Below are 27,323 nucleotides of genomic sequence, written 5' to 3'. Positions count from 1 at the left end.
TTAAATATGAATTGTCCAAAAAAGATTTCTAGTATAAAAAGAGGCAAATTTCTGGAATGGAAAGAACTTTAGAAACTCATCTGCAAGGCCACATAGCTCAAAATTGCTAGAGTGAGTAGAATTTGATATACTGAATTAAAGATTTTAATATTGTTGAGGAAATTGTGATAAGGCAAAAAACTGAAAAACTTTTACTCTATATATGTATTTCAGCTAAACCTACATAATAAAATGGCAAGTGAAAAATAATCAAAATTCAAATCCAATAGAATTTAATATTTACATTTTATATTCTTGTCCCTTGGACTATCAGGAACCTGGGAACCAACTTAATATTCTATTTTGCATTGTAAATGGATCTAGGCATTCAAATTTATATCTGTCCTCAGAAGTCAGGGACACTAAAGTGCTGAACCCCAGATGTAGATGCAAACAACATGTATGCACATTATCTGGAGGAACCTTACGTAGGAAGATAGAGAGCTGTACTACAAGGAGTCTGGAGCAAGGTGGGCAAGGTTTCTAAGTCAGAAGACTCAGTTCTGAACCCACTCCATGCCATTTCATAGCTTTCTGATCATGGACATATTTACTAATTTACATCCTCATGACACATGACATTGATAAAAATGTCACCAAATTTATATGGCAAATATAGCTCAGGTTATTAAACTACACAGAAAAACGTTCTTATCTATCAACAATCCTATCAGTCAGTTCCTTGTGCAGATCGCTTTGTATTTGCAGTGGTTATAGTGAAGGAATTGCCAGTGACTGCTTCTGTTTCAAATGCTGGCTAAGCCAGGTGTGGTAGTACACACCTGTAATCCCAGTACTAGGGAGGCTGAGAAAGAAGGATCACAGGTTTGAGGACAGCCTCAGGAACTTAGCAAGACTTGCTTCAAAATAAAAAAATGAAATAAAATAGGGTTTGGGGGTGAATCTTGGAGGTAGAATGCCACTGAGTTCAATCCCCAGTACCACCAAACACACACACACACACACACACACACACACACACACACACACACACACACACGCTGGCTGGTGGTTTTTTTTTTTTTTTTTTTGGTGGTACTGGAGGTGGAATCCAGGAAACTTCTACCTCCAGGCTACACTCCCAGACCTATTTTATATATTTTTTAAATTTGGAAACAGGGTCTCTTCAGCCAGCGGAGGCTGGCTTTGAACCTGGGCGATCCTCCTGTCTCAGCCTCCCAAGCGTGGGGATTACAAGCATGCACCACCAAGCCCAGCTTAATTTTTAATGAATTCTTTTAATATAGCTTGATTTTGGTATTGGGGGATTGACTCTAGGAGCATTCTACTTTTGAGCTGCACTCATAATTTTTTATTATTTATGTTTTTATTTTGTGTGGTACTGGGGATGGAATCCAGGGGCCCTCTACCTCTGGACTGCACTCTCAGACCTATTTTATATTTTATTTAGAAACAGGGTCTCACTGTGTTACTGAGAGCCTCAGTAAGTAGCTGAGGCTGGCTTCAAACCTGTGCGATCCTCCTGTCTCAGCCTCCCAAGTACTGGAATTACAAGCATGAGACACCACGCCGGGCTACAACACTTTTTATTTTGAAACAGGGTCTCAGTAAGTTCTTGAGGTTGACTGAACTTGCGATACTTCTGTCTCAGCCTCCCATATACTGGGATTATAGGCCTGCACCACCACAACTGGCTCCTATCAAATAGGTTCTTCCTTTTTTTGTTTGCAGTACTGGGGATGGAACCTAGGGGCATTCTACCTCTGAGCTACACCCGTAGCCCTATTTAAAAAAAAAAATTCATTATTTTGAAACATGGTCTCACTGAGTTGCAAAGGGCCTAAGCAGCTGAGGCTGTCCATAAATCTGGATCCTCCTGTCTCAGCCTCCCAAATGCTGGGATTACAAGTGTGCGCCACTATGCCCCGTTTCCAGTACTTCTTAAGATTACCTTATCATGAATTTTAAGTTTCAAGTGAATTAAGTTTTCAAAACTATCTTGAGGTGCCAGGTGTGGTGGCGCATGCTTGTAATCCCCGTGCTTGGGAGGCAGAGACAGGAGGATTGCGCAGGTTCGAAGCCAGCCGCGCTGGCCTAAGAGACCCTATTTCCAAAAAAAAAAAAAAAAATTGGTCTGGGAGTGTAGCCCAGAGGTAGAAGGGCTTCCGGGAACCCCAGTATCTCTCTCTCTCTTTCTCTCTCTCTCTCTCTCTCTCTCTCTCTCTCTCACACACACACACACACACACAATCTTGAGTTTTTTACGGAGGCCTCTTTGCTTTGGGTTAGGCTAAATTCACAGATAAGGATAAGCTCACAGATAATGCTAAGAAGAAATTTGAAGCTCAGAGCAGTAGCATTATTAGCATAATTTCTGAGGCTTCCATCCAGAGAACAGTGTTTCCGCTGGCCAAGGAATGAACCTGTTTGTTCTTCTTTTTTTATATGTGTATTACTAGGGGTGGAACCCAGGGGCTTTTCTACCTCCAGGCTGTACTTCCAGTCCTATTTTATGTTTTATTTGGAAACAGGGTCTCACTAAGTTGCTAAGAGCCTCACTCAGTAGCTGAGGCTGGCTTTGAACCTGTGCGGTCCTCCTGTCTCAGCCTCCCAAGCGCTGGGATTACAAGTGTGCGCCACCACGCCCAGCTTTGTTCTTTTAAATCCATCACAGCACTGGTAAGAATCTGAGATTTCATCTTGTCTGCAGATGTTTTCATTTTCAAGTGAAGAAGCTGAGATTCAAAGAGGTGCCATCAAGGCAGTCAGGGCAACACAGCTGAGTCTCTTTGGGGAGCTAATTTGCTTTAGACTTCAATGGCTACTTCTTAAAAGAACTAATAAGTTCCATAAAAGAAAGATTTATAAAACTTCCAAAATCGAGAGATTAAAAAATTTTCCTTCCTCATTCATTTTGAATAGATTTACTGGTGGGGATTTAAACATGGGGGTGGGGATTGTATTAGATGGCCTTTAATTATATGAATGGGAGTTACCTGGGAGTCTGAGGCAGGAATTATAGTCCAGCCTTGGCAGCTTAGTGAGACCCTGTCTCAAAATGAAAGATACAAGGAGTGGTAGTATAACTCGGTGGTCAAAAAAAAAAAAAAAAAAGCTCCTGGGTTCAGATGTGTCACCAAGGCACTGATACAAAGCTCTGGATTCCTTTGGATGCTCAGAGAAGGAACCAGACCAGAAGAATGGTGACCAACCGAGCAGAGAGCCTATCATAGATGGCAGGCTTTCTATGAAAAGTAAGTAAACTCTTTCTGAAAGGCTGAAGAGGACAGCCTTTCTGAAAACCTGCCTGTCAACTCTGCTAATTCGAGAAGGGGCACTCCTATGCTCAGTCAAATCCTTTCTTCCTGGGATACTGCCCCCCCCACACAAAAGAGTTTGGAGCCTATATACCCAACAGGATCTCCCACAGATTTTCTTATTCCTTTTATGTTTGTGACACAATGCCATAAGCAACCCAAAATTTTCACCAGTGGAAAAAGCCATTCATAACTGAGAATTTTTATTGTTGTTGGATTGAAGACTGAAACCAGGAGTGTTTTATCACTGAGCTGAATCCTCAACCTTCTGTAAAAATTTTATTTTGAGATAGGGTCTTACAAAGTTGCCCAGGTTGGTCTCAACTTGTGATCTTCCTACCTCAGCCTCCGGAGTGGCTGGGATTTTAGGCATTTGCCATTATGTCTGGCTTGCATAACAGAATTCTTAGGTAAATTTCCTACATGGTATATTAATCCTATAATACAGTCCTTTACAGGCAAAGGAAACACTTGCTGCATATTTATTTTTACTTAATAGAGGCACAAAATGCTCCACATAAACAATATTTTTTTAAACAAAGTGAGTAAGTATATTTACCTTGCAGTTTGGGATGCTAAAAGCCCAAGATAAGGAAGACCCATCAGGCCTCTGATGAGGATCCTCATAGCTTAAGCAAATCCCAGACATGTAAAAGTCCTAAATCAAGTGGACACTTAGTGTAACTTTTAGTCTATAGAAGGAAGAATTAAATATCAGAAATAATGGCTAAAATAGCAAAGAAATATCACATAGGAGAAATTTAATGTCAGATTTTAACACCATTATCTCTGAACATCTTGTTAGTTACAAGGAAAGTAGGGAGGAAAGGGTTCTCTCATTCCCACAAGGAACTGAGGGAAAATGTTCCTTTGTTTTTCCTGCTTGTATAGGGCATACTTATCTAAGTTTTATAGATATGCATGTTTCCCGTCCTGGCTGACCTTGTGCTTTTTGTAGAATGTAAGGAAATGCCCCAAAGGACATTCTTCACTACTTCCAGTAACGAAAGACTGAGTTGTACACAGAGCAGAGGTCCTGAAAAGTGCAAGTCGTAATAGAGGTAGGAATGGATGCTGAATGTTAGCTATTGGGTCCTGTTTATTCCATACAGATTCCCTTTTAGGCTTAAGAGGCTGATGAGAGCCGGGCGTGGTGGCGCACGCTTGTAATCCCCGCGCTTGGGAGGCTGAGACAGGAGGATCGCATGATTTGAAGCCAGCCTCAGCTACTTAGTGAGGCTCTCAGCAGTGAGACCCTGTTTCCAAATAAAGTATAAAAAAAAGGTCTGGGAGTATAGCCCGGAGGTAGAAAGCCTCTGGGTTCCACCCCTAGTACCCCCCCCCACACACACACACAGAGGCTGATGAGATCTGCTTTGGGAAATAAGAGAACAGAAATCCCAAGGAACCTGTAGTCATCGATTCAGTAAGGAAGCTGAGTAATGCAAGATTTCATAATCTTTGTCACATCTTCTATATTTGATAGTTTGGTATTTCCTGTAGCAATTAGGGGCAAAACTTAAACAAAAAGGAGTAACATGTTTGTCTTAATAAAGATACAAAAAAATCCCCAAAACAAAACAAAAAGGCAGTCAATAACTAGTCTGTAACTACTACTATGTGCCAGGCCTTGAGCCAAATACCTCATTTTCATACTCAGTAAAGCAGTTAGTTTTTGCATGAGGAAGCTAAATCAGATATGTTAAATACATGCAAAATAAACATCTATCTTTGGAAACCAAAACCCATAACTTCTCCTTGTACAACCTATATAAGTATCTAACACCACAGTAATCTGTGTAACAGCTCAATGACCAAAACTGAGATTCTAATTAAATATGATTGTCAATTCTCCTTCACAGAATATCTTTTTTTGGAGGGGAGGGTTGCTTAAGGATATAGTCCTTATTCACCTTAGAATAATTCTGCATTAAAAACTCATTTCAAAGCCAGGTGTGTACACACCTATAATCTCAGTACTTGGGAGGCTGGGACAGAAGGGTCTTAGGTTCAGGTCAGCCTTGGCAACTATTGAGACCCTGCTTCAAAATAAAAAATAAAAAGGGTTGGAAATAGACCTCTGAGATAGAATGCTCCTGGGTTCAACCCTCAATATCACAAAAACAAAATGAAACAAACAAAAAACTCATTTCAAACCATGCAGGATGGCACATATCTGTAATCCCAGTGCTTGGGAGAATAAGACAGGAGGATTCAATGTTTGTGGCCAGCCTAGGCAAGTTAGTTTTGTATCAAAACAAAATATTAAAAGATTAAAAGGGCTGGGGGGTGTGGCCAGTGGATGAGTGCCCCTAGGTTCAATTCCCAGTATGTGTGTGTGTGTGTGTGTGTGTCTGTGTGTGTCTGTGTGTGTGTGTATATGTATGTGTATACACACACACACACACACAGACACACACACACACACACACACTCACACACTCATTTTAGCAAAGGGTGTACTTTACTCATTTTAGAAAAGATTTTGACTTGTTGGAATCATTTGAGAAATGGTAACAGATTCTAAAAAAATAAATCTTAGAAATCCGTAACATCATATGGAAATATAGACAAGGAAATCTTTTAATAATAACCATGAGCCAGGCATGCTGGTGTACTGGTGCAACCCCAATACTTGGAGGCTGAGATAGGAGGATCTCAGGTTCAAGGATAGCCTCAGCAACTTAGTGAGATTCTGTTTCAAAAAAAAAAAATAGGGATAGGGGTGTAGCTTGGAGGTAGAAAACTCCTGCGTTTAATTCCTAGAACCTTGCATCCAACAACAACAACAACAACACCACCACCACCACCACCACCTAGTAGCTATAGGTTCTAGGTTACTACATTAGACAAAACTTGCCTTTGGTCATTCTCACTTATAATCTTCTTACTAGTTAATATTACAAAAACCTCCCAGTCAATGGCTTTAGAAAACTGATACAAAATGGCTATAAACAGATAAAAATGATTATAAAAATCATTTTGATTTCTTTTGGGCTATCATTTTAAAGCAAGACTCAAAATAATCATATATTAAGATCATATAAAAAGTTATCATCCAAAAATAAAAGATAAGCCCAAAAAGGGTGCAATAATTCCAACCTTTAATTAAATTCCCATGGTAATATGTGATTATTTGTTTTCAGTTGGGCTTTTGAACTTTTGCAGAAAAATGCTAAATTTTGAAAATCCTTAGAAGGATATAAGAGCTGTAATTTATTATAGTAGTAACTTCCTTAATATATAACCTAAACTTAGATAAAATATTAGCAGCCCCAAATTTCCAATTCAAATTATAAGATAAAAAATAAAACTAAGAAACAATATTGTCCTGCCTCTGCAATAGATCTTATTATATTACTGTCCGACTTGAACACATTCCACATTTCTTCTTCTACTACTACATATAAAACTCCCAACATAAAATACATTTGCAACAAAGAAGAACAAAGTATGGTGTGTTCTGTAATATTATTGTAGCTGGGTGTGGAGGCATGCGCTGGTAATCTGAGTACTTGGGAGGCTGAGACAGGAGGATGGCAGGTTCATGGCCGGTTCATGGCCAGCCTCAGCTACTTAGTGAGGCCCTGTTTAATAAAAAAAAAAAAAAAGAAAAAAATAAGGCTGAGGATGTAGCTCAGAGAGTAAGCTCCTTCCACAGTACCACAAAAAGAAACAAGACAACATATGGTAAGTGAAACAAGCAAGATATAAGAGACTGCACATACTGTATGATTCAGTTTGTGTGAACTGTCTAGGAAAAGCATATGTATAGAGATGGAAAGTAGAATTAGTGGTGCCTTTGGCTGGGTGTGGGAATGAGGTTTAATAGCAAAAAGACATGAGGGATCTTATTGTGGTCATAAAAACAATCTAGAACTCACTCACTGTTTTTGTGGTACTGGGGATGGAACCCGGGGCATTCTGCCTCCGAGCTACACCCCCAGGCCTATTTTTATTCTTTATTTTGAAACAGAGTCTCATTGAGTTTCAAAGGGTCTCACTAAGTAGCTGAGGCTGTCTGCGAACCGGGATCCTCCTGTCTCAGCCTCCCAAATGCTGGGATTACAAGTGTGGGCCACCATGCCTGGCTTAGAACTCATTTATGATGCTGGTCACATAATTAGATAAATTTACTAAAAATGACTGAAATGTGTGAATCATTTGATATGCAAATATATCTCAAATTTATAAAGAAACTGTACCATAAAAGGATGCATAAATGGTACCAGTCACTAGGCAGCAATATCACTGTATCATACAGCACTGTCTTTCCTTTGTGTACTTGTCAGTTAGCTGATCTAGTCTATTAGCACATAATAGCTACCCTCAGCATCCAGCCATAGGGGCTCAGTGGTTACTGAATTGAAATATGCTTCAAAACAGAATACGAGTAAGAGCCATTACAGAAACACAACTGAAGGCAGAGGTGATGACTATTTCTACGTGCCCAAGATTCACATGGCAGGAAGGGTGAGTTAATGGGCACTGACAGGTACCCATGCCAGGCTTAGTGCTACAACTATAAGAAGAAACTAGAGAAGCAAGTAAACAATGGCTCCATTCCCACAAAGAACATTAGTCAATACCGAGTAAGATTAATTATTTGGCACTTTACTCTTTGTGGGCAATGGTGGTCCACACTTGTAATCCCCGTACTTGGGAGGCTGAGACATGAGGATCAAAGGTTTGAGGACAGTCTCAGCAACACAGCAAGACTCTCAGCAACCTAGTGAGATCCTGTTTCAAAACAAAAAAATAAAAAAGGCTGTAGCTGTAGCTTGGAGGTAGGATGCCCCTGCGTTCAATCTCTAGTACTGTATATATACATACATACACACACACACACAACAAAAAAATCTTAATTTATAATAAAAAATTACACACAAGAATACTTTATATTCAACATGCTCAAAATCATTATTCTAAAGTCTTTTTCAGCTGGGCATGGTGGCACACACTTGTAATCCTAGTACTTGGTAGGCTGAGACAGGAAGATCGCAGGTTTGAGGACAGCTTCAGAAAATACTGAGACTTGCATCAACCTAACAAGACCTGTTTCAAAAAAAAAAAAAAAAATGGGGCGGCATAGCTTGGAGGTAGAATGCCCATGGGCTCAATTCCCAGTACCACCAAAAAAATTTTTTTTAAAAGTCTTTTTTTTAAAAGCTGGGCATGGTGGCGCACGCTTGTAATCCCCTTGGGAGGCTGAGACAGGAGGATCACACGGGTTCGAAGCCAGCCTCAGCTACTTAGTGAGGCTTTCAGCAACTTAGCGAGACCCTGTTTCAAAAAAAAAAAGGTCTGGGAGTATAGCCCAGAGGTAGAAAGCCTCTGGGTTCCACCCCTAGTACCACAAAAAAGTCTTTTTTAATGATTGATAATCTGGAATAATTTTTATGAGAACTTAGGTATTAATAATTTTTCAATATGAAAAAATTAATTGCATTCCGAATTTTGAACTTTTTTTTTCAGTACTGAGGATGGAACCCAGGGACATTCTACCTCTGAGCGACACCCCCAGCCCTATTTTTTATTCTTTATTTTGAAACAGGGTCTCATTGAGTTGCAAAGGGCTCACTAAGTAGCTGACGCTGTTTGCGAACTGCAATCCTCCTGTCTCAGCCTCCTGAATGCTGGGGTTACAGGTGTGCGCCACCATGCCTGATTGAATATTTTCTTTTTAAGAAACAAAGTAGTTTAGTAGAAAGAACATAAGTATTGCAATCATAACAGTGATGTGCTATTCATTCACAATATGAATCTGGGCAAGCTTCTTTTCCTTCATAGGCTATATAGCTTTCCCTTCAACAAAGTCACAATTAACTCTTTGGTTCTTCCCTGCACCCCAGTTGGGAAAACTAAGGTGCTTCAGACAAGATGAAAGATGAAAGATGAAAAATGAAAAGATCAATTTTTTCACTATACACAGTAAAGAAAATTCCTAAGATATATGGGACGCATTCAATGGCCTGGTATACATCCACAGACCTTCATCCCAACACCAGGTCCCACCCTTTGTTAGCATGCAAACCCACACATCCCGGCCCTCCGGCCCTCCCGCCTTGACCCACACCCCAGATACCTCAGCTATGGTCATTCTCAGAGCACTGACAGGGGAGAGCTCAATATCCACCAGTTGGGCGGCTTTTAAACTCTGCCCAGTAAAGATTGCACAAGGACAGAAAACAGCATAGAGTTAGAATTTTAAGGCAAACAGGGACACAATAGCTAAGAACAATTAGCACAGTGTCTAGAAACAAAGAAAAGACTTAGGGCTATAGCTGGATTTTGGAAAAGTGTGATGATTGTCACTGTTACTCTGATTTTTCTGTGGCAAACAGGCAAAGATATAATAATCTCAAATTAATGACAATTTTAAGTCAAGCTTGATAAGCTTGTGTATATCCTGCCTCTTTTAATGTTCTACTTCATTCATTCCAGGCTTTAAACAAATCAAATTGTAAGATGGTATCATTGAGTCATCAAACAAAAGCTGAATAATTAAAAGACACTGATTTATGCATTTATTTATTAAAATTTTTTTTTGTAGTACTAGGGATTGAACCCAGAGGCAGTATACTTTCAAGCTATATCCCAATCTGATTTTATTTATTTATTTATTTTTGGGTGGTACTGGGGTTCCTGGAAGCCCTTCTACCTCCCGGCTACACTCCCAGACCTATTTTATGCTTTTTAATTTTTGGAAACAGGGTCTCTTAAGCTAGCTGAGGCTGGCTTCGAGCCTGCGCAATCCTCCTGTCTCCGCCTCCCAAGTATAGGGATTACAGGCATGTGACACCACACCAGGCTTAAAAAGACATTAATTTAAAGGGCAAAGATTCTCACCTAGAAGGAAATACTGATTTCCTACATTACTTTATATAACACTAACAGGGCTACTTAAAATGTAAGAAAACTAATGTGGTTATCTCCAGCAAATGTATTTCTATTAAACTGACACTATTAACTTCTGGAACTGCTTTTAACTTTATCAAAAGACCATATGAATATGATTTGACTTTCTTCTTGGCTTGCCTATATTGAAGGATTATGCTAATAATGCCAACATTACTTCTCATTTTGCAAAAATGCTTCTCATTCTGTAGAAGCTAAATTTTATTTTTATGTTATCAAATTATCTATCTATCTATCTATCTATCTATATTTTTGGTGGTACTGAGGTTCCTGGAAACCCTTTTACCTCTGGGCTACACTCCCAGACCTATTTTATACTTTTTTTTATTTCTTTATAAGCAGGGTCTCTTAAGTCAGTGCGGCTGGATTCGAACCTGTGGAATCCTCTTGTCTCTGCCTCCCAAGTGTGGGGATTACAAGCGTGCACCACCACACCCAGCTCAAATTAATATTTTGGCTTTCTTCTTTTTTCATTTTTTATTTTGAAAGAGGGTCTTGCTAGGTTGCTAAGAATCTAAGTTGCTGAGGCTGATCTCAAACCTGCAATCCTCCTGACTCAGCCTCCCAAGTACTGAGATTACAAGCATGTACAACCACACCCAGCATTTTGGCTATTTTTTTTTTTTTTTTTTTGGTGGTACTGGGGTTCCTGGAAGCCCTTCTACCTTCGGGCTACACTCCCAGACCTATTTTATATTTTTGAAACAGGGTTTCTTACGCCAGCGCGGCTGGCTTTGAACCTGCACGATCCTCCTGTCTCTGTCTCCCAAGTGCGGGGATTACAAGCGTGTGCCACCACGCCCGGCCTTGGCTATTTTTTAAACATTCAAAATAATGACAAACAATTCTCATAAACTCAAAAAAATGTATGATTAATGTCTGCTCTCTAAAAATTGTCCATTTTGGGTTTATATTAATACTTTAACAATCTAAAATTGGAAAGGAATTATCAAAGGACTATAATTTTTATGAAGCCAAATAAAACATCTCCATGCACATATTTATTATTCTACTTAATGATTCTATTCTGGTTAAAATTTAACCACTAGTTCCTTTGGAAGGGTATAACATGAAGAACTTTATGGCTAGAAAGCATAATTTTTTCCCTTTTTTGTGGTACTGGGATTGGACCTAGGGACATTCTACCTTTGAGCCGTACACCATCCCTATTTTATTTTTTATTTTGTATTTCTCATTGGGTTGCTCAGTGACAGTCTCACTACATTGCTGAGACTGTCTTCAAATCTGTGATCCTCCTGTCTCAGTCTCCCAGGTACTGGGATTACAGGCATGTACCACCATGCTCAGCCCAGAAAGCATAATTTATACTTGAATAAACATGTTGATTATTTTCTTCTTTCCTCATTTGTTTTCAGCTTTTCAGTAACTTGTCTTGTGCTTTAACCTCATTTAGTAAAACACTGTTGGCATAAAGACACTAAGCGTGTTCTTTGCATTTTAGAAAAAAGAAGTGCCGTGGCTCCTTTGCATCTTCAGTGTTATTACAGATGAATGGGGCGCACTCAGCCACCCGTCTATTTCAAGGCTGACACATTCAGAGCATGAACACAACAGAACAGCAGATGACAAGAGAGTCTGAATTCCCCTTACAGTGTCACTGTCACAGGGCTGGAACTGGAAGGGCTGAGGTTTGTGAAATACAGCATTCTCTTGTAAAAACAGCTGAAGATTATAGTCTCGTACCACCTGGAGAAAAAAATGAGATATCTTTAAACTTTAAGAAGGTTAAAAATGTCCAATAATTATTTTCTAAAGTTTAAGATTTATTCAGCTGTTTTCTTATACAAATATCATTCAACATTACATGGTCAAAAGGAAATGAAAATTGCTACACAATTTATTTTTCATTTTAGATTAAAGTTATGTCTGTGTCCTCTTTTTTCAAGAATCTAAATTGAGAAAGTAAAAGTTTGGAAACTAGTACAGATTTGGAGAATAGACACGATGCAGTATTTTAACACAGCAAGAAGACAAAAAAAAAAAAAAAGCTATCCTGTATAGTGTGTGTGCCTGTGTGTGTGGGCACACATTAATGTTTTTAGTTTCTCCCAACTCTCAAGTTTTGTGGGTCTCTTAAAAGCCTATTTATGGAGATTACCATTTATTAGAAAACTGCCAGATAATCCCATCTATAGCACAAAATAGTATTTTTAGAGTATTTCTTGGCACCTTTTCCAGGGGGCTGCATTCTAATTACCATCTTAATGCATAACAGGAAGACAGCGTGGAAATAAATTTACAAAGAAGAATTCTGATACACAGCAGCAAAATAAACAGCCCAGAAAGCCATCTGAAAAAGAATCCCTGCCACACATATCCCGGGAAGAGTGGAAATAAGCAGCGTTGGTGCAGAAACCCAAGTGTTACTTTGCTGCCCTGCCTGCCCTTTACTGTCTTCTGTTGGCAGTCACCACAGCTCATTAGCAGCTCTGCCAAAGGAAGGGCAGACGGAAGGTCCAGAGCAGCTCTACAGTTCTTATCCTGGGAGTCCTGAGAAAGGACACTACTTGAGGAGAGAAGAAAGTAGGTGTATTTTGTATCCCTTTATTTACCAGTGCAATCCCAGTGCTCAGTACTGTCTGCCTCCCCTTTACTCAGCCAACCACTGGAGCTTCCCAGGCCCAGTGTTCTGTGCAGGGAGAGGGGGAACAGACAGGTGAATAAGGCAAGAAAACCAGGCTACTATCTTCAGTAACTTAAAATGTGGAAACTGGGAGAACCAAGTGGGTTACACAGTTAAAATACACTATGGAAGGATGTACGGGGTCTAGGGAGGGGAGAAGAAGGTGAGACTAGAAGGAGGTCCAGACTGAAGAGGTACAATGGGTGGAGAGAATTCAGTCAGGGGAAGGCTCACTGAATAAACATATTTCCAAAGGGATATGTGTTACATTCTTTTCTTGGATTACAATTTTAAGCTAGAATCAAAGAAAGCTTACAACCCAGGTCTCAGAACCTCACTCACCGCCATGAAGAGGAACTACATGGGTCACCCTTCTAGTTGCCAAAAGAATCCTAAACACTACACCAGGCAGGGTGGTAGCTGGGGGACATGAACCTTCATGAAGTTTAAATATTTTGTTATGGAAAATTTCGAACACATATAAAGACAGACACGACAGTATAATATATCCCCTGTACTCATCACCCTATTTTCTAACACATCCCTTCACAGCCAGTCTCATTTTATCAATAAACTCATCTACTTCTTCCACTACTAACTATACCCAGACATATCCCCTCATCTACAAATATTTCAATATGATATCTAAAAGGAAAGAGGTCTTTTAGAAAAAGGCATCTATGTTCAAATGTATAAGACTTACAAAACAATCAAAAAGCATTCAAATTTCCTTCTTTCTTCTCTCCCTCTATTACTCTTTTTTCTTTCTTGGGATTGAACCCAAACATTTTACCTCTAAGGTATACCCCCAGCCCTATTTTTATTTTTTATTTTGAAACAGTAAGTTGCTGAGGCTGGTCTTGAATTTGTGATCCTCCTTTCTTAGTCTCCCAGTTACTAGGATTACAAGCCTGGTTGTTTCATAAAAAACAAACAAACAAACAAACAAACAAAACACCCTTTTCAAATCAAGATCTGAATAGTCTTCAGAATACAACAGATGATGTTGTTTAGGTTTCTTTTCATGCTCTGTTAATTTTCTCCTCCTCTCTTCCTCACCTGTTGCAATTATTTTATTTTTTTCCCCTTTTGTATTACTGAGGATTGAACCCAGGGACATTCTACTTCTGAGCTACACCCCAGCTCTATTTTATTTTGAAACAGGGTCTCATTAAGTTGTGGGGTATCTTGGTAAACTGCTGAGGCTGGCTCTGAATCTGTGATCCTCCTGTCTCAGTCTCCCAAGTTTGGGAATTACAAGGTTACACCGCATCTAGCTCCTTCTTGAATTTAATTGTGGAAGAAACAAGGTTTTTATTCTGTAGGGTTCCCAGTCTTAATTTTGTTGACTGCATCATGGCAATGTTCTATTTCCTGGTTTTTTTTGTTTTTTTTTTTTAAAGGCATTTGAAGCCAGGCGTGGTGGTGCACGCTTGTAATCCCCGCACTTGGGAGGCAGAGACAGGAGGATCGTGCAGGTTTGAAGCCAGCCATGCTGGTTTAAGAGATCCTGTTTCCAAATAAAAATATAAAAATAGGTCTGGGAGTGTAGCCCGGAGGAGAAGGGTTTCCAGGAACCCCAGTACCACCAAAAACAAACAAACAAACAAACAAACAAACAAACAAACAAACAAACATGGCATTTGAGCCGGGCGTGGTGGCGCATGCTTGTAATCCCCGGCGCTTGGTAGGTGGAGATAGGATCTTGCAGGTTCAAAACCAGCCGCACTGGCTTAAGAGACCCTGTTTCCAAATAAAAAGTATAAAAACAGGTCTGGGTGTGTAGCCCGGAAGTAGAAGGGTTTCCAGGAACCCTCGTACCACCAAAAAAAAAAAAGGCACTTGAATCTAGAGACTTAGTTGAATTCTGGTTTGTTTTGGACTGCTTGGTGTTTACTTGTTTTGGAAAGGTGGGCTTTACTCTCAGAGGTTTGCCTCTGAACCTATTCTTTTTACATTAACAGCTATAGAGGACTGAATAGTCATCTCCCAAAAGATATGCCCATATCTTTTTTTTTTTTTTTTTTGGGTGGTACTGGGGTTCCTGGAAGCCCCTCTACCTCCGGGCTACACTCCCAGACCTCTTTTTACATTTTATATCTGAATTCCGTATCTTAATCCCTGAATTCTGTGGATGTTACCTCATCTGGCAGATGTAATTAATGATTTTGAGATAAGATCCTGTTGGATTGCTTAGGTGGGCCCTAAATCCAATAATGTGTCTTTTTAACGAACACTCAGAAGAGAACAGGGACAAAGGGAGAAGATGATGTGACCAATGAGGCACAGAATGGAGTCACGTGGTCACAAGGCCAAGAACTGCATGGAGCCCCAGTCACAGGAAAAGGCAAGAAGTGATCTTCCCCTAAAGCCTTTGGAGGGGGTATAGTCTGCTGACAGACTTAAGACTTTAGACTTCTAGACAAGGAAATGGAATAAAGTTGTAAAGGGTCTGTGCACCTCTTAATGTCAGAATCCTGCATAGTTATAGTACAATAAAAGTTAGGAAATGAACATTGATGCAAAGCAAAAAGCTTATTTAGATTTCATCAGTTATATAAGCACCCATTCAGATGTGTGTGCATACAGCTCTGTGCAAGTTTATCACATGTTTATCTTCATGTAATCATGACTACAACAAGACTCCTAACTGAGCCATCACCAAAAACTCTTCTGTGGATGTTACCTCATCTGGCAGATGTAATTAATGATTTTGAGATAAGTTTTGAAAACCTTTGTGAATAAAGGTTTTCAAATTGGATTTACCAATTTTCTAACCCCCAGGGTAGTGTATGAATTCTTGTTGATTCATGTTTTAATATTCATTCTTGCCTCTTTGGGGAGGGGATCATACACAATTCAGTCAATAACACCTTCTTATATATTAATTTTTATGTTTATGTTCATTATTCTGTGAGGTATACATTGTATGGTATATTAGTAACTCATTCCTTTTTATGGGCAAATAATATTTTACTGTATGGACATATCACATTTTATTTATCCAATTAGTTGATGGACATTTAGGTTGTTTCTACTTTGGGGCTATAATAAATAATGCTACTGTGAGCACTCACATACAAGGCTTTTTTTTTTTTTTTTGCATTGGGGATTGAATTCAGGAGCATGGTACCTCTGAGTTACAACTCCAGTGCTTTTTCTAATTTTATTTTGAAAGCCGGGGGTGATGGCTCATGCTTGTAATCCCAGCACTTGGGAGGCTGTGACAGGAGGATCGCACAGGTTTAAAGCCAGCCTCAGCTACTTAGTGAGGCTCTCAGCAACTTAATTAGACCCTGTTTCCAAACAGAATATAAAACAGGTCTGGGAGCATAACCTGGAGGTAGAAAAGCCCCTGGGTTCCACCCCCAGGACCACAAAAAAAATAATAATAATTTTATTTTGAGACAAGGTCTTGTTAAGTTGCCCAGACTGGCCTCAAATTTTCAATCTTCCTACTTAAGCCTCCTGAGTTGCTGGGATTACAGGTTTGTATTACCATGCCCAGATCCACAAATATTGTTTTAATACCTGTTTTCAATATTCTTGGGTGCATGCCTAGGAGTGAAAGTTCAGTATTATGGTAACTTTAACTTTTTGAACTTGCAAAAATGTTTTACAGAGAACATTAAGTTCCCACCAACAATGTATAAGGGTCCCACTTCTCTACATCCTCAACACTTATTTTCTGTTTTATTTTTTAATTATTAAAGCTATCCTAGTGGGTGAGAAGTGGTACTTCATTGTAGTTTTAGTTTATATTTCTTTAAGATCTTTACCACTCACCACTCTGACAGAGGGCTAATATCCAGAATATACAAAGAGCTCAAAAGTATCTACACTAGTAAAACAACATAACCCAATCAAGAAATGGGCAACTGAACTGAATAGACACTTCACAAAAGAAGAGATAAAAATGGACGATAGATACATAAAAGATGTTCAACTTCATTAGCCATCAGGGAGATGCAAATCAAAACTACACTGAGATTCCATCTGACCCCAGTCAGATTGGCAAGCATAAAGAAATCAAATAACAATGCTGGGGAGGATGTGGGGAAAGAGGAACTTTTTTACACTGTTGGTGGGAATGCAAACTAGTTCAGCCACTATGGAGATCAGTGTGGAGATTCCTTAGAAAACTGGGAATAGATCCACTATATGATCTGGCTTTACCAATCCTGGTTATCTTTCCAAAGGGGATGAAATCAGAGAACTACAGTAACATATGCATACCCATGTTCATACCAGCACAATTCGTAATAGCCAAAATATGGAACCAACCTAGGTCCCCATCGATAGATGAATGGGTTACAAAATTATGAGAAATACACATAATGGAATTCTACTCAGCTATAAAGGAGAACAAAATCATGCATTCGCAAGAAGATGGAAAGCCCTGGAGAGCATTATGTTAAGTGAGGTCAGCCAAGCACAGAAGGAGAAGGGACGTATGTTTTCTCTAATATGCCCAAACTAGGGAGTATGAGGAATATCAGAGGGACTCCAGATAATGGAGGGGAAACCTCAGCAAAGTTTGAATGGAAGGATAGGAGAGGAAGAAGGCTGAACTTGATTAATGAGGGGCTACATCCGAATATGTGTAAAAGTATGAATATAGCATGGTTACCCTGGACACTCATTGTTGGGAGGAGAGGAAGGGAGCAGGGGGGAGAGGGCAACAAGCACAGTCTGAATGTGTGCCAATTTCAGTATGTTCCACATTTAAAAAAAAAAAAGTTGAACACCTTTTCATGAGCTGACTGACCTTTGGTGTAACTTCTCAGAGAAAGGTCTGTTCAGGTCTCTTGCCTGCCTGCCTGCCTGGGGGTTGAACCCAGAGGCGTTCTACCTCCACGCTACATGCTCAGCCCTATTTATTCTTTATTTTGTTTTGTTTTGTTTTATTTTATTTATTTATTTATTTTTGTGGTGCTGGGGATGGAACCCAGAGTCTTTCTACCTCTGGGCTATACTCCCAGACCTACTTTATATTTTATTTGGAAACAAGGTCTCACTAAGTTGCTGAGAGCCTCACTAATTAGCTGAAGCTGGCTTCAAACCTGCGCTTTCCACCTGTCTCAGCCTCCCAGGTACTGGGATTACAAGCGTGTGCCACCACACCTGGCTTTTTATTCTTTATTTTGAAACAGGGTCTCACTAAGTTGCGGAGGGCCTAAGTAGCTGAGGCTGGCCAAGAACCTGGGTCCTCCTCTCTTAGCCTCTCAAGTACTGGGATTACAAGCATGCACGACCACAACCGCTAAACCCAGGGGCATTCTACTTCTGAGTTACACCCCCAGTCATTCATATATATATATATATATTTTTTTTTTTTTCTTTCGTGATACTAAGGATGGAACCCATTCTATCTCCAAGCTACACCACCACCCCTATTTTTTATTCTTTATTTTGAAATAGAGTCTCACTGAGTTGCAGAGGGCCTCACTAAGTAGCAAAGGCTGTCCTCGAACTGTGATCCTCCTGTCTCAGCCTCCCGAATGCTGGGATTATAAACTTGCACCACCATGCCCTGTTGTCCCCAGTCCTATATTTATTCTTTATTTTGAAACAGTGTCTCACTAAGTTGTAGAGGGCCTCACTAAGTAGCTGAGACTGGCCAAGAATCTATGATCCTCATGTCTCAGCCTCCCCAGTACTGGGATTACAAGGATGTGCCACCACTCCTGGCTTCTTTCACCCATTTAAAAATTGGGTTGTGCTGGGTGTGGTGGCGTACGCTTGTAATCCCAGCATTCGGCAGGCTGTGACAGGAGGATCATGGTTCGAGGACAGCCTCAGCTACTTAGTGAGGCCCTCCACAACTTAATGAGACCCTGTTTCAAAAATAAAAGAATAGCCAGGCGTGGTGGCGCACGCTTGTAATCCCCGCCCTTGGGAGGCGGAGACAGGAGGATCGCGCAGGTTCAAAGCCAGCCGCGCTGGCTTAAGAGACCCTGTTTCCAAAGATAAAAATAGGTCTGGGAGTGTAGCCTGGAGGGAGAAGGGCTTCCAGGAACCCCAGTACCACCATAAATAAATAAATAAATAAATAAATAAATAAATAAATAAAAAAAATAGGGCAGGGGGTGTAGCTCAAAGGTGTAATGCCCTGGGTTTCATCCCCAGACCCACAAAATAAATAAATAAATAAATAAATAAATAAATAAATAAATAAAAAATAAAAACTGGGTTGTCTTTTTGTAGTTGAGTCATAAAAGTTCTGTATATATTCTGAATATTAAGTCCCTATCAGATAAATTCAAATATCAGATATACAAATATTTTCTCTCATCTTTGGGTTGCCTTTTTCACATTTTGATAAAGTTCCTTGATACATAAATGCTTTTAATTTGGTAAATCCAACTATATATTTTTTCTTTTAGAGTATTAATGCTTGTCAGCTTTTTGGCTAAGATCAAGGGTAGTAAAGTAAAATATTTATTTAGTGGCAGTAGGGACTGTAATCAGCTCCTTCTACACGTTGGCAAGTGCCCTTCAATAAGCCACACCTGTAGTCCTGTTTTCTTTTACTGCTCGTGTGTGTGTGTGTGTGTGTGTGTGTTACTGGAGATTGAACCCAGGGGTATTCTAGCTCTGAGTTATACACCCACCCTACTTTATTATTTCATTTTGAAACAGGGTCTTGCTCAGTCTATATGTCTGTCTTATGCCTGTACCAAACAGTCTTGATTTCCGTAACTTTGTAGTAAGTTTTGAAATTTGAAAGGGTGATTCCTTCAACTTTGTTTTTCCTTTTGAACATTGCTATGTGTATGTAAAGCTTTTTTTCAGTTCATATACACTTGAAGACTGCTTTTTCGATTTCTACAAAAAAGGTTATTAGAATTTTGATTAGGGACTACATTGAATCTACAGATCGCCTAGAGATATTTAAAAATTAGTGAAATGAAAGTTTTTACTTAATGAACATTATTTCCAATTATTTAGGTCTTCTTTGTACAATATTTTGTAGTCTTCAGTGTAAAGTCTTTAACCTCTTTGATGAAATTTATTCCTAGATATTTTATTCTTGGCATACTATTATAGATGGAATTGTTTTCTTAATTTTCTTGTTGGATAATTTCATTGACAGAGTAAAAAATTAACTCGTTATTGAGTTTTGCTCCTGTATTTGCATCTTTGCTGAATTACTTTAGTAGTTCTAATACTTTTTATGTGGATTCTACAGGGTTTTCTAGACAGAATTATGTCATCTGCAAGCAGAGGTCGTTTTAATTCTCCTTTTTACTTTCTCCTCCTAATTGCTCTGACTAGAACTTTGCAAAGGTGAACAGCAGCAGTGAAGGTAAGCATGACTTCAGAGGGGAGAGCCTTTCAAACATAATCACTGAGTATATTAGCTACAGGTTTTTCAGAAAAGCTATTATGTTCTATAAGTTTCCTTCTTTTTCTAACTTGCTGAGTTTGTTGTTTTTTTTAAATCACAATAGGGTTTTGAATTTTGTCAAATTTTAACTATTGAAATGATGTGATTTTATCAAATATACTTTTTTAGTTAGTCTTCATGGTATTAAGAATGGAAACACTAGATAACTTAATTATTCAAGGAAATACAGATATGTTATTAGTCAGTAGGACTTTCCTTATGTAGACAGCAGGCAAACACAGGTAAACAAACTATAATGCTAGTACAATCTTTGGAGTGATTGGCCTAGAGAAAATATCTATGACAACATCTGCTTTAGTTATAAATACAAAGCATTTCATAAAATATTAAGGACAAAAGCAAGCTTCATACATAATTAAAATTTAATAAAATCTTGTAGAGCCAGCTGTTTTCATCCAGGGGATAAAAGATACAGGGAGCATCTTAACATTTATAATGTATTATGTCAGTATGAATAACCCCCAAATATCCTGGGGAATAGGTTAGATTTTAGACATGTGGGAAAATAGATTTTTACCCAGAAGACAAAGTAATGAGTGTAGAAAACAGTTTCAAACTTCTCACTGGGTTATCAAATCATTTGGTTGCTTTCAGCAGTATAACAAGAACAGCATGACAAGCTCTTTGTAACAGAAAAGCACATGGCATACAACTTGTAGGTGTGAGCTTCTCTCACTTGGGACAAAAGGGAGCAGCATCTTCCAGATACATCATCCTTATTAAATTTTTATTCGTACCACTTTCTATCTAAGAGTGCCTCATTTATTCCTCACCTCTGGGGAAAGCGATACTCATATGAGTGAATGCAGAAAATGAAAGCATATCTTTTTATGTGTCTAAACTGTCCATAAATTCTTAATTCATTTTAAATTAAATAATACAAACTACAGAGATAATATAGCACTATACAATATAATAGAAGAGCATAAAAAACACTGTGTGAGTGTGTGAACTTGGGCAAGTAAACTCCCTATGTCTGTGTTTCTCTCCATAAAATGAGAGTGGTAATACCAACCTCATGGGATTCATAATGTAAGATGTGCTAAAAAGCCAGAGGTTGGGTAGAATACCCCTGAGTTCAATTTTCAGTACCACAGAGTGAAAAAACAAACAAACAAACAAACACCTCATGTGAATGAAAGATAAAACTCTTCATTCTTTTCAAAGGCAGTGCACATGGCAATGGACTCATTTCTGAGCTACCTGGCCTCATTACCTCCCTTCTGCTCTTGTGCCACCGATTTCACCAACTTAGATACAAAGAGAACAGAACATTGTCCAACTTTGTTGGAAGAATGATGTTTCCACAAATTTATTTAAAGCATCCTTCTAATGTCATTGGTACTTTTGTGTTATTTGTACGCAAACACATTTCAGATTCTAAAATAGGCAACACCACTCACTAAAGGTACTTTACCTTGCTGGAGTTTTCTAATAAAAATTGGAACGTGTTCTGCACAGCTTGGCATGTTTCTAGTTCAGTCCGGCTGAAGGCTATTAAATAATCCTTGAGGTGATCATATACATTTCCATCAAGAGCCTAGGATAGAGGAGTAAACAAGCAAATAAATATGATAAAAGCTTTGACACATAATGTCTCATCTGTAAGAAAAGCAGAAATGTTTGGTTTAAAATCTATTAATAGCTGGGCGTGGTGGAACAAACTTGTAATCCCAGTACTTAGGAGGCTGAGACACTAGGATCGCAGGTTCGCAGCCATCCTCAGCTACTTAGTAAGACCCTCTCTCAAAATAAAGAATAAAATAGGGCTTAAGGTGTAGCTTGGAGGTAGAATGCACGTGGCTGGGTTCAATCTCCAGTTTCTCCCCCCAAGCCCCACCCCAAAAAAACTATTAATAATATAAGAACAAAAGATACAGATAATTATGTAAGTATAAATATAGTTAACAATCACTTGAGAAATGCTCAGTCTCTTTAATAAACACCAACTAATAAAGGTAAAATTCATTGTTGCTAAAGCTGAGGGGAATATAGGACACAATCTGAAGACAAATATACTTGAGTTTTTAGTCTTTGTTCATCTGCTTATTAGATTCTGTAGACACTTCATGATGGGGTGTAGGTATTAAATACAATTCTTTAAAAAGGGCCTAAGAAACAGGAATTAAAACAGGAAATCAATAAACATTTATTTCTCCATTTTCCTTACCCATTAATGGTAGAATTGTAAGTGTGTGTGTGTGTGTGTGTGTGTGTGTGTGTGTGTGTGTGTGTGTGTGTGTTACTGGGGAATGGAACCCAGGGACATTCTACCTTTGAGCTACACCCCCAACCCTATTTTTTAATTCTTTATTTTGAAACAGGGTCTCATTGAGTTGCAAAGGGCCTCACTAAGTGAGGCTGTCCTTGAACCAGGATCCGGTCTCAGCCTCCCAAATGCTGGTATTACAAACCACGCCTGGTTTAGAATTGTGAATTAGTATAGAGTAGTCAGAGGAAAAGACACAAAAGAAATATAAGTGTATGAAAAACAAAAAGACTTATAGGTCCTTGTTTAGGGAAGAAACACCAATGCAGTATTAACAGAAAAATTTAAATATTGTTATTTGAGATGGGTGTGGTAGTTTATGTCTTTAATCCCAGGATTTGGGACACTGAGACAAGAGAGTTGTAGATTTAAGGTCAGCCTCAGCAACTTAGCAAGACCCTGTTTTCAAATAAAAAATAAAGTCAAGCACAGGCGGCACATGCCTATAGCCCCAATATTTGGGACTGAGGCTGGAGGACCAAAGGCTCAAGACCCACCTCAGCAACTTAGCAAGACCTTGTTTGAAAATAAAAATTCAAAAATATAAACAGCTGGGGTGTGGCTTGGAGGTAGCATGCTCCCAGGTTCAATCCCTATTACCAAAAATAAATAAATAAGTTATTTAATTAATAAAAAATAAAATATGGGTGGGGATATAGCTCAGAGGTAGAACACCTGATTTCAATCCCCAGTCTCCCCAACAAAGTCTTATTTGTTTCAGCATTTGCAGGATTCCTTGAAAATGAAAAAAAAAAAACCCACTCAATATTTGAGGAATGATTAATCCATAATATATAGTCACTAAAATATATAAGCCATCAAATTAAAAATTATAGAAACTAAATACCAAATAATCTTTTAAAAAAGCAGAATAGAATACATACATACATACTAGCAACTACTATGGAAAAAATATATAGTAATAATAATAATGAATAAGGTTCTTGATTCTTGCCAATCAATGGAGATTTTCTTTTCTTTCTTTCTTTCTTTCTTTCTTTTTTTTTTTTTTTTGTGGTACTGGGGATTGAACCCAGGGCATTCTACCTCCAAACTATACCCTCAGCCCTATTTTTATTCTTTATTTTGAAACAGGGTCTCACTGAGTTGCAGAGTACCTCAAACTAAGTAGCTGAGGCTGACTGTGAACCGTGATCCTTCTGTTTCAGTCTCCCAAATACTGGGATTACAAGTGTACGCCATTATGCCTGGCTTTCAATGGAGATTCTCTTAAAAATTCAGGTAAAAGCCCCCCAATGTAAAAGTCATCATTTTAATAACTTTAATATGCATCAATCAGAAGACTGTAGTACATTCACAATGTTATACGACCATTACTACCATCTAATTCCAGAACATTTGTATCACTCCCCTAAACACACACATACATACAAAACCCGTACTTATTAAGCAGTTATTCCTCATATCTTTTCCTAGCCCTTGGTAACCCTAATCTGCTTTCTACAGATATAGATTTGATTATTCTGGACACTTCCATATAAGTAGAATCCTGGACTTCCGGGAAGATGGCGACGGAGAAAAGCGGGACTTACAAGCCCCGCTAACAACCAATCTCTCTTACCACAAAATCAGTGCCTTTCATAGCCAGAAAACACCATCAGCAGAGAAACAAAAAAATGTAATTACAAGGGACAGAGAAAAAGAGGGCTGGAAAAACGAGACACCAGAAAAAAAACCAGACCGCAGTGCTGTGGCTGGAGCCGCGGTGTGGAGCAGGTGCCATCTTTCCTTGCAGCACCAGGTCCCAGAGAGGAGGGGGACTCAGAACGGAGCTCAGAGCCACAGAGGAGATACGCCGGCCTCACGCCCGAGGACGTGGCAGCAGCGCCTTACTGCCGGCGGCAGCGGCGAATTCACCGGACAGCACCAAACCAATGCACTCAACACCCCACCAGGCTCCAGAGAGGAGCGGCAGACAGCAAGCTGAGGTGAGCCACTGCAGAACAGCTGGGCAGAATTTGGCAGATTTTTCATCTAAAGCTCCCAGTGGCTGGGCTCAGCACACTCTGCAGGGACTCAGAGCAGAGCTCAAAACCAGAGAAGAAATACGCCAGCCTCATGGCCGGGGGCGTGGCAGCGGCTCCATATTGCCACCAGCGGCAGCAGCAGCGAATTCACTACAGCTCCATCAGCACTCTCAACAACAGTGAGTCAAATTGCGGCTGCAGCCCCTAGAGAAGAAATCCCAGTACTGCACTTCCAGGGACTTGACCCAGTGGGGGAGTGGCAGTGGCAGAGATATCACACCACAGGAGAACGTCCAACCTGGCACCCCCCCCATGGTCTAAAGCAGCCTCGATTGACTCCCTAGGTCTGAGATACAACCTAGTAAAGGAGTAGTGGGGAGTGAAATACCATAGACTTGAGATCCAGAGCACCTTAAGTGAAGTCGTAGTGACCCAAGGGAAGAACCCAGAGAAGGCACAAACTTCCGAAATCATGGGAAAGAGGAATAACAATGGAGTAATGAATGCCCACAACCCCACAACATCAGAACCCGATAAAACAGAAATTCAGAGATTTCTAGAAGATCAAATCAGGAAAATAACTGTAGAAATAATAGAGGTGTTTCGAAAAGAATTCAGAGAGAGCCAAAAAGAGATAAAGGATGCAATTAATGAAGTAAAGGCCTCAATTCAAAGTACAAACAACCGATTAGACCACATGGAGAATAGAATCTCGCTCTTAGAAGATGAGCAATCCAAAAACGAATGCATAGTTTCTAATCTAGAAAAAAATATCTGACAGCAGGAATCTGACATTGAAGAAATATGGGCCCATTTTAAGAGAGCTAACCTAAGAATAATTGGAATAGAGGAGGGAAAAGAAAGTGAAACCAAAGGGATCAACAATCTCTTCAAGGAAGTAATAGCAGAAAATTTTCCAAACATAGAGCAAGAGGTTGATACACAGGTCCAGGATACTTATAGAACTCCATTTAGACAGGATCAGAGAAGAGGATCCCCACGCCACATAATTGTCAAAATGACCAATGTGGAAACCAAGCAGAGAATCTTAAAGGCAAACAAAAGCAAAGGGCCAAGTGACATTCAGAGGCAAACCAATTAGAATCACTCCAGATTTCCCAAACCAAGTCATGAGAGCCAGAAGGGCTTGGAGTAACATATTCCAAACTCTAAAAGAAAACAACTTCCAGCCAAAAATTTCCTACCCAGCAAAACTTTCTATCAAATTAGATGGGGAAATAAGAAGCTTCCATGACAAACAGAAACTGAAGGAATTTATGTCTTCAAATCCAGCACTAGAGAAAATACTCAAAGAGATTAACTACAAAGAAGAATTAAGTAACACACACCAGAACCAGAGAAACAAGATTTTCCATCCAACAGACAACCAAGATTGGTTACCTGTGGAGATTCATTATTTATGTTAGTCTTTTACATATCTCTAAACTGTATTGTTTGCTTTTATTGTTGCTAATTTTTAGGATTTCTAGTTGGAATATTAATATACCTTCAGATATAGATTTTTGGAAATATTTTATCCCATTCTATCAGTAACTTTTAACTCTGTTTACATTGTCTTTGGATATACAATATTTTTTTTTATTTCTTAGGGAGTTTGTTTACCCTTCTGTTGCCTGTGCCATTGAAATCATATCCAAGAAATCACTGCCAATTTCAATGTTGTGAGGTTTTATGACCCAGATTTTCTTCTAAAAGTTTATAGTCTTAAGATTTATATTTAGGTCTTTTATCTATTTTGAGTTAATATTTGTATATGGTGTTAGGTAAGGGTCCAATTCTATTCTTTTTCATGTAATTATTATTTTTCAACAATATTTAGTTAAAAGATTATTATTTCCTCCACCAAATGTTCGTGGAAACCTTGTCAAAAATAACTTGACAATATATGGAAGAATTTAGCTCTAGGCTCGTATTTAACTCCAATGGTTTATATATGTGCCTTTAGACCAGTACTACACTGTTTCAATTATTGTAGCTTTATATGATTTGAAATCAGAAAATATACATCTTCTAGCTTTGTTCTTTTTCAAGATTGTTTTGGGTATCTAGAGTCCATATTCCATATTAGGATAGATTTTTTTCTGAAAAATAAATAAATAAATGTATGATAGTTTCACCAAAAAAAAAGAAAGAAAGAAAAAATATTCTCTGGTAAGAAAGATAACAAAAAGAAATATTGAAATGTTATCTTTAAGTCATCAAAAGCTTGGTATCAGACAAATGAAACTGTGATGTGAGATTATCATTGTTAATTGTGAATAAATTGCTATAATACTAGATGTCAACCACTAAGCCAAGCATGAGAAGGAGGGATGTGGAAGGAACTGGGTGGGGATTGGGTAGGGGCTAATTGGGCAATGTGTGCATGTATGTCTACAAAAGTTTTTTTTTATCCCATTATGATGTATGAATACAGTGCACCAATAAAAAAATAATAAAAAAAAATAATAAATAAATAAATAAATAAGTAGAATCCTGCAGTAGATGGCCTCGTGTGTCTGGCTTTTGTTGCTTAACACAATGTTTTTGAGGTTAATCAATGTAAGTTCTTCATTCTTTTAATCTGATGAATAAAACTCCATTTATGGATATATAGTTTTGTCTATCCATTTTGCTAGTTGATGGAAATCTGTTCCTTTTCACTTTTTAAATATTATGCATAATGCTTCTAAGAATGTTCATGTACAAATTTTTGTTTGAACACCTGTGTGGAAATTGAGGATGCAAATGAAACATTCTTGCCGCACACATCTAA

At 38.8% G+C, this 27,323-nt stretch overlaps 1 protein-coding gene across 2 annotated transcripts in view; it reads right to left on the bottom strand.

Annotated features, from left to right (window-relative positions):
- The window catches only part of FCHSD2 (FCH and double SH3 domains 2), a gene marked incomplete at both ends in the record, with an annotated part of 242,205 nt that overhangs the window by 42,837 nt on the left and 172,045 nt on the right, over positions 1-27,323 (bottom strand). The window contains 3 exons of one of the 2 annotated variants that reach the window (XM_080700168.1): positions 9,403-9,474; positions 11,847-11,942; positions 21,708-21,830. In XM_080700168.1, the coding sequence (XP_080556294.1) occupies positions 9,403-9,474; positions 11,847-11,942; positions 21,708-21,830 (291 nt within the window). The remainder of the gene's footprint in view (positions 1-9,402; positions 9,475-11,846; positions 11,943-21,707; positions 21,831-27,323) is intronic. The other variant, XM_080700169.1, reaches the window with a different exon arrangement.

Source organism: Muscardinus avellanarius, assembly GCF_963383645.1.
Source record: "Muscardinus avellanarius genome assembly, chromosome: 1".
NCBI classification, from domain to species: Eukaryota; Metazoa; Chordata; class Mammalia; order Rodentia; family Gliridae; genus Muscardinus; species Muscardinus avellanarius.
Note: the sequence above shows the minus strand (reverse complement) of the source record. Positions and strands in the feature narration are given on the sequence as shown.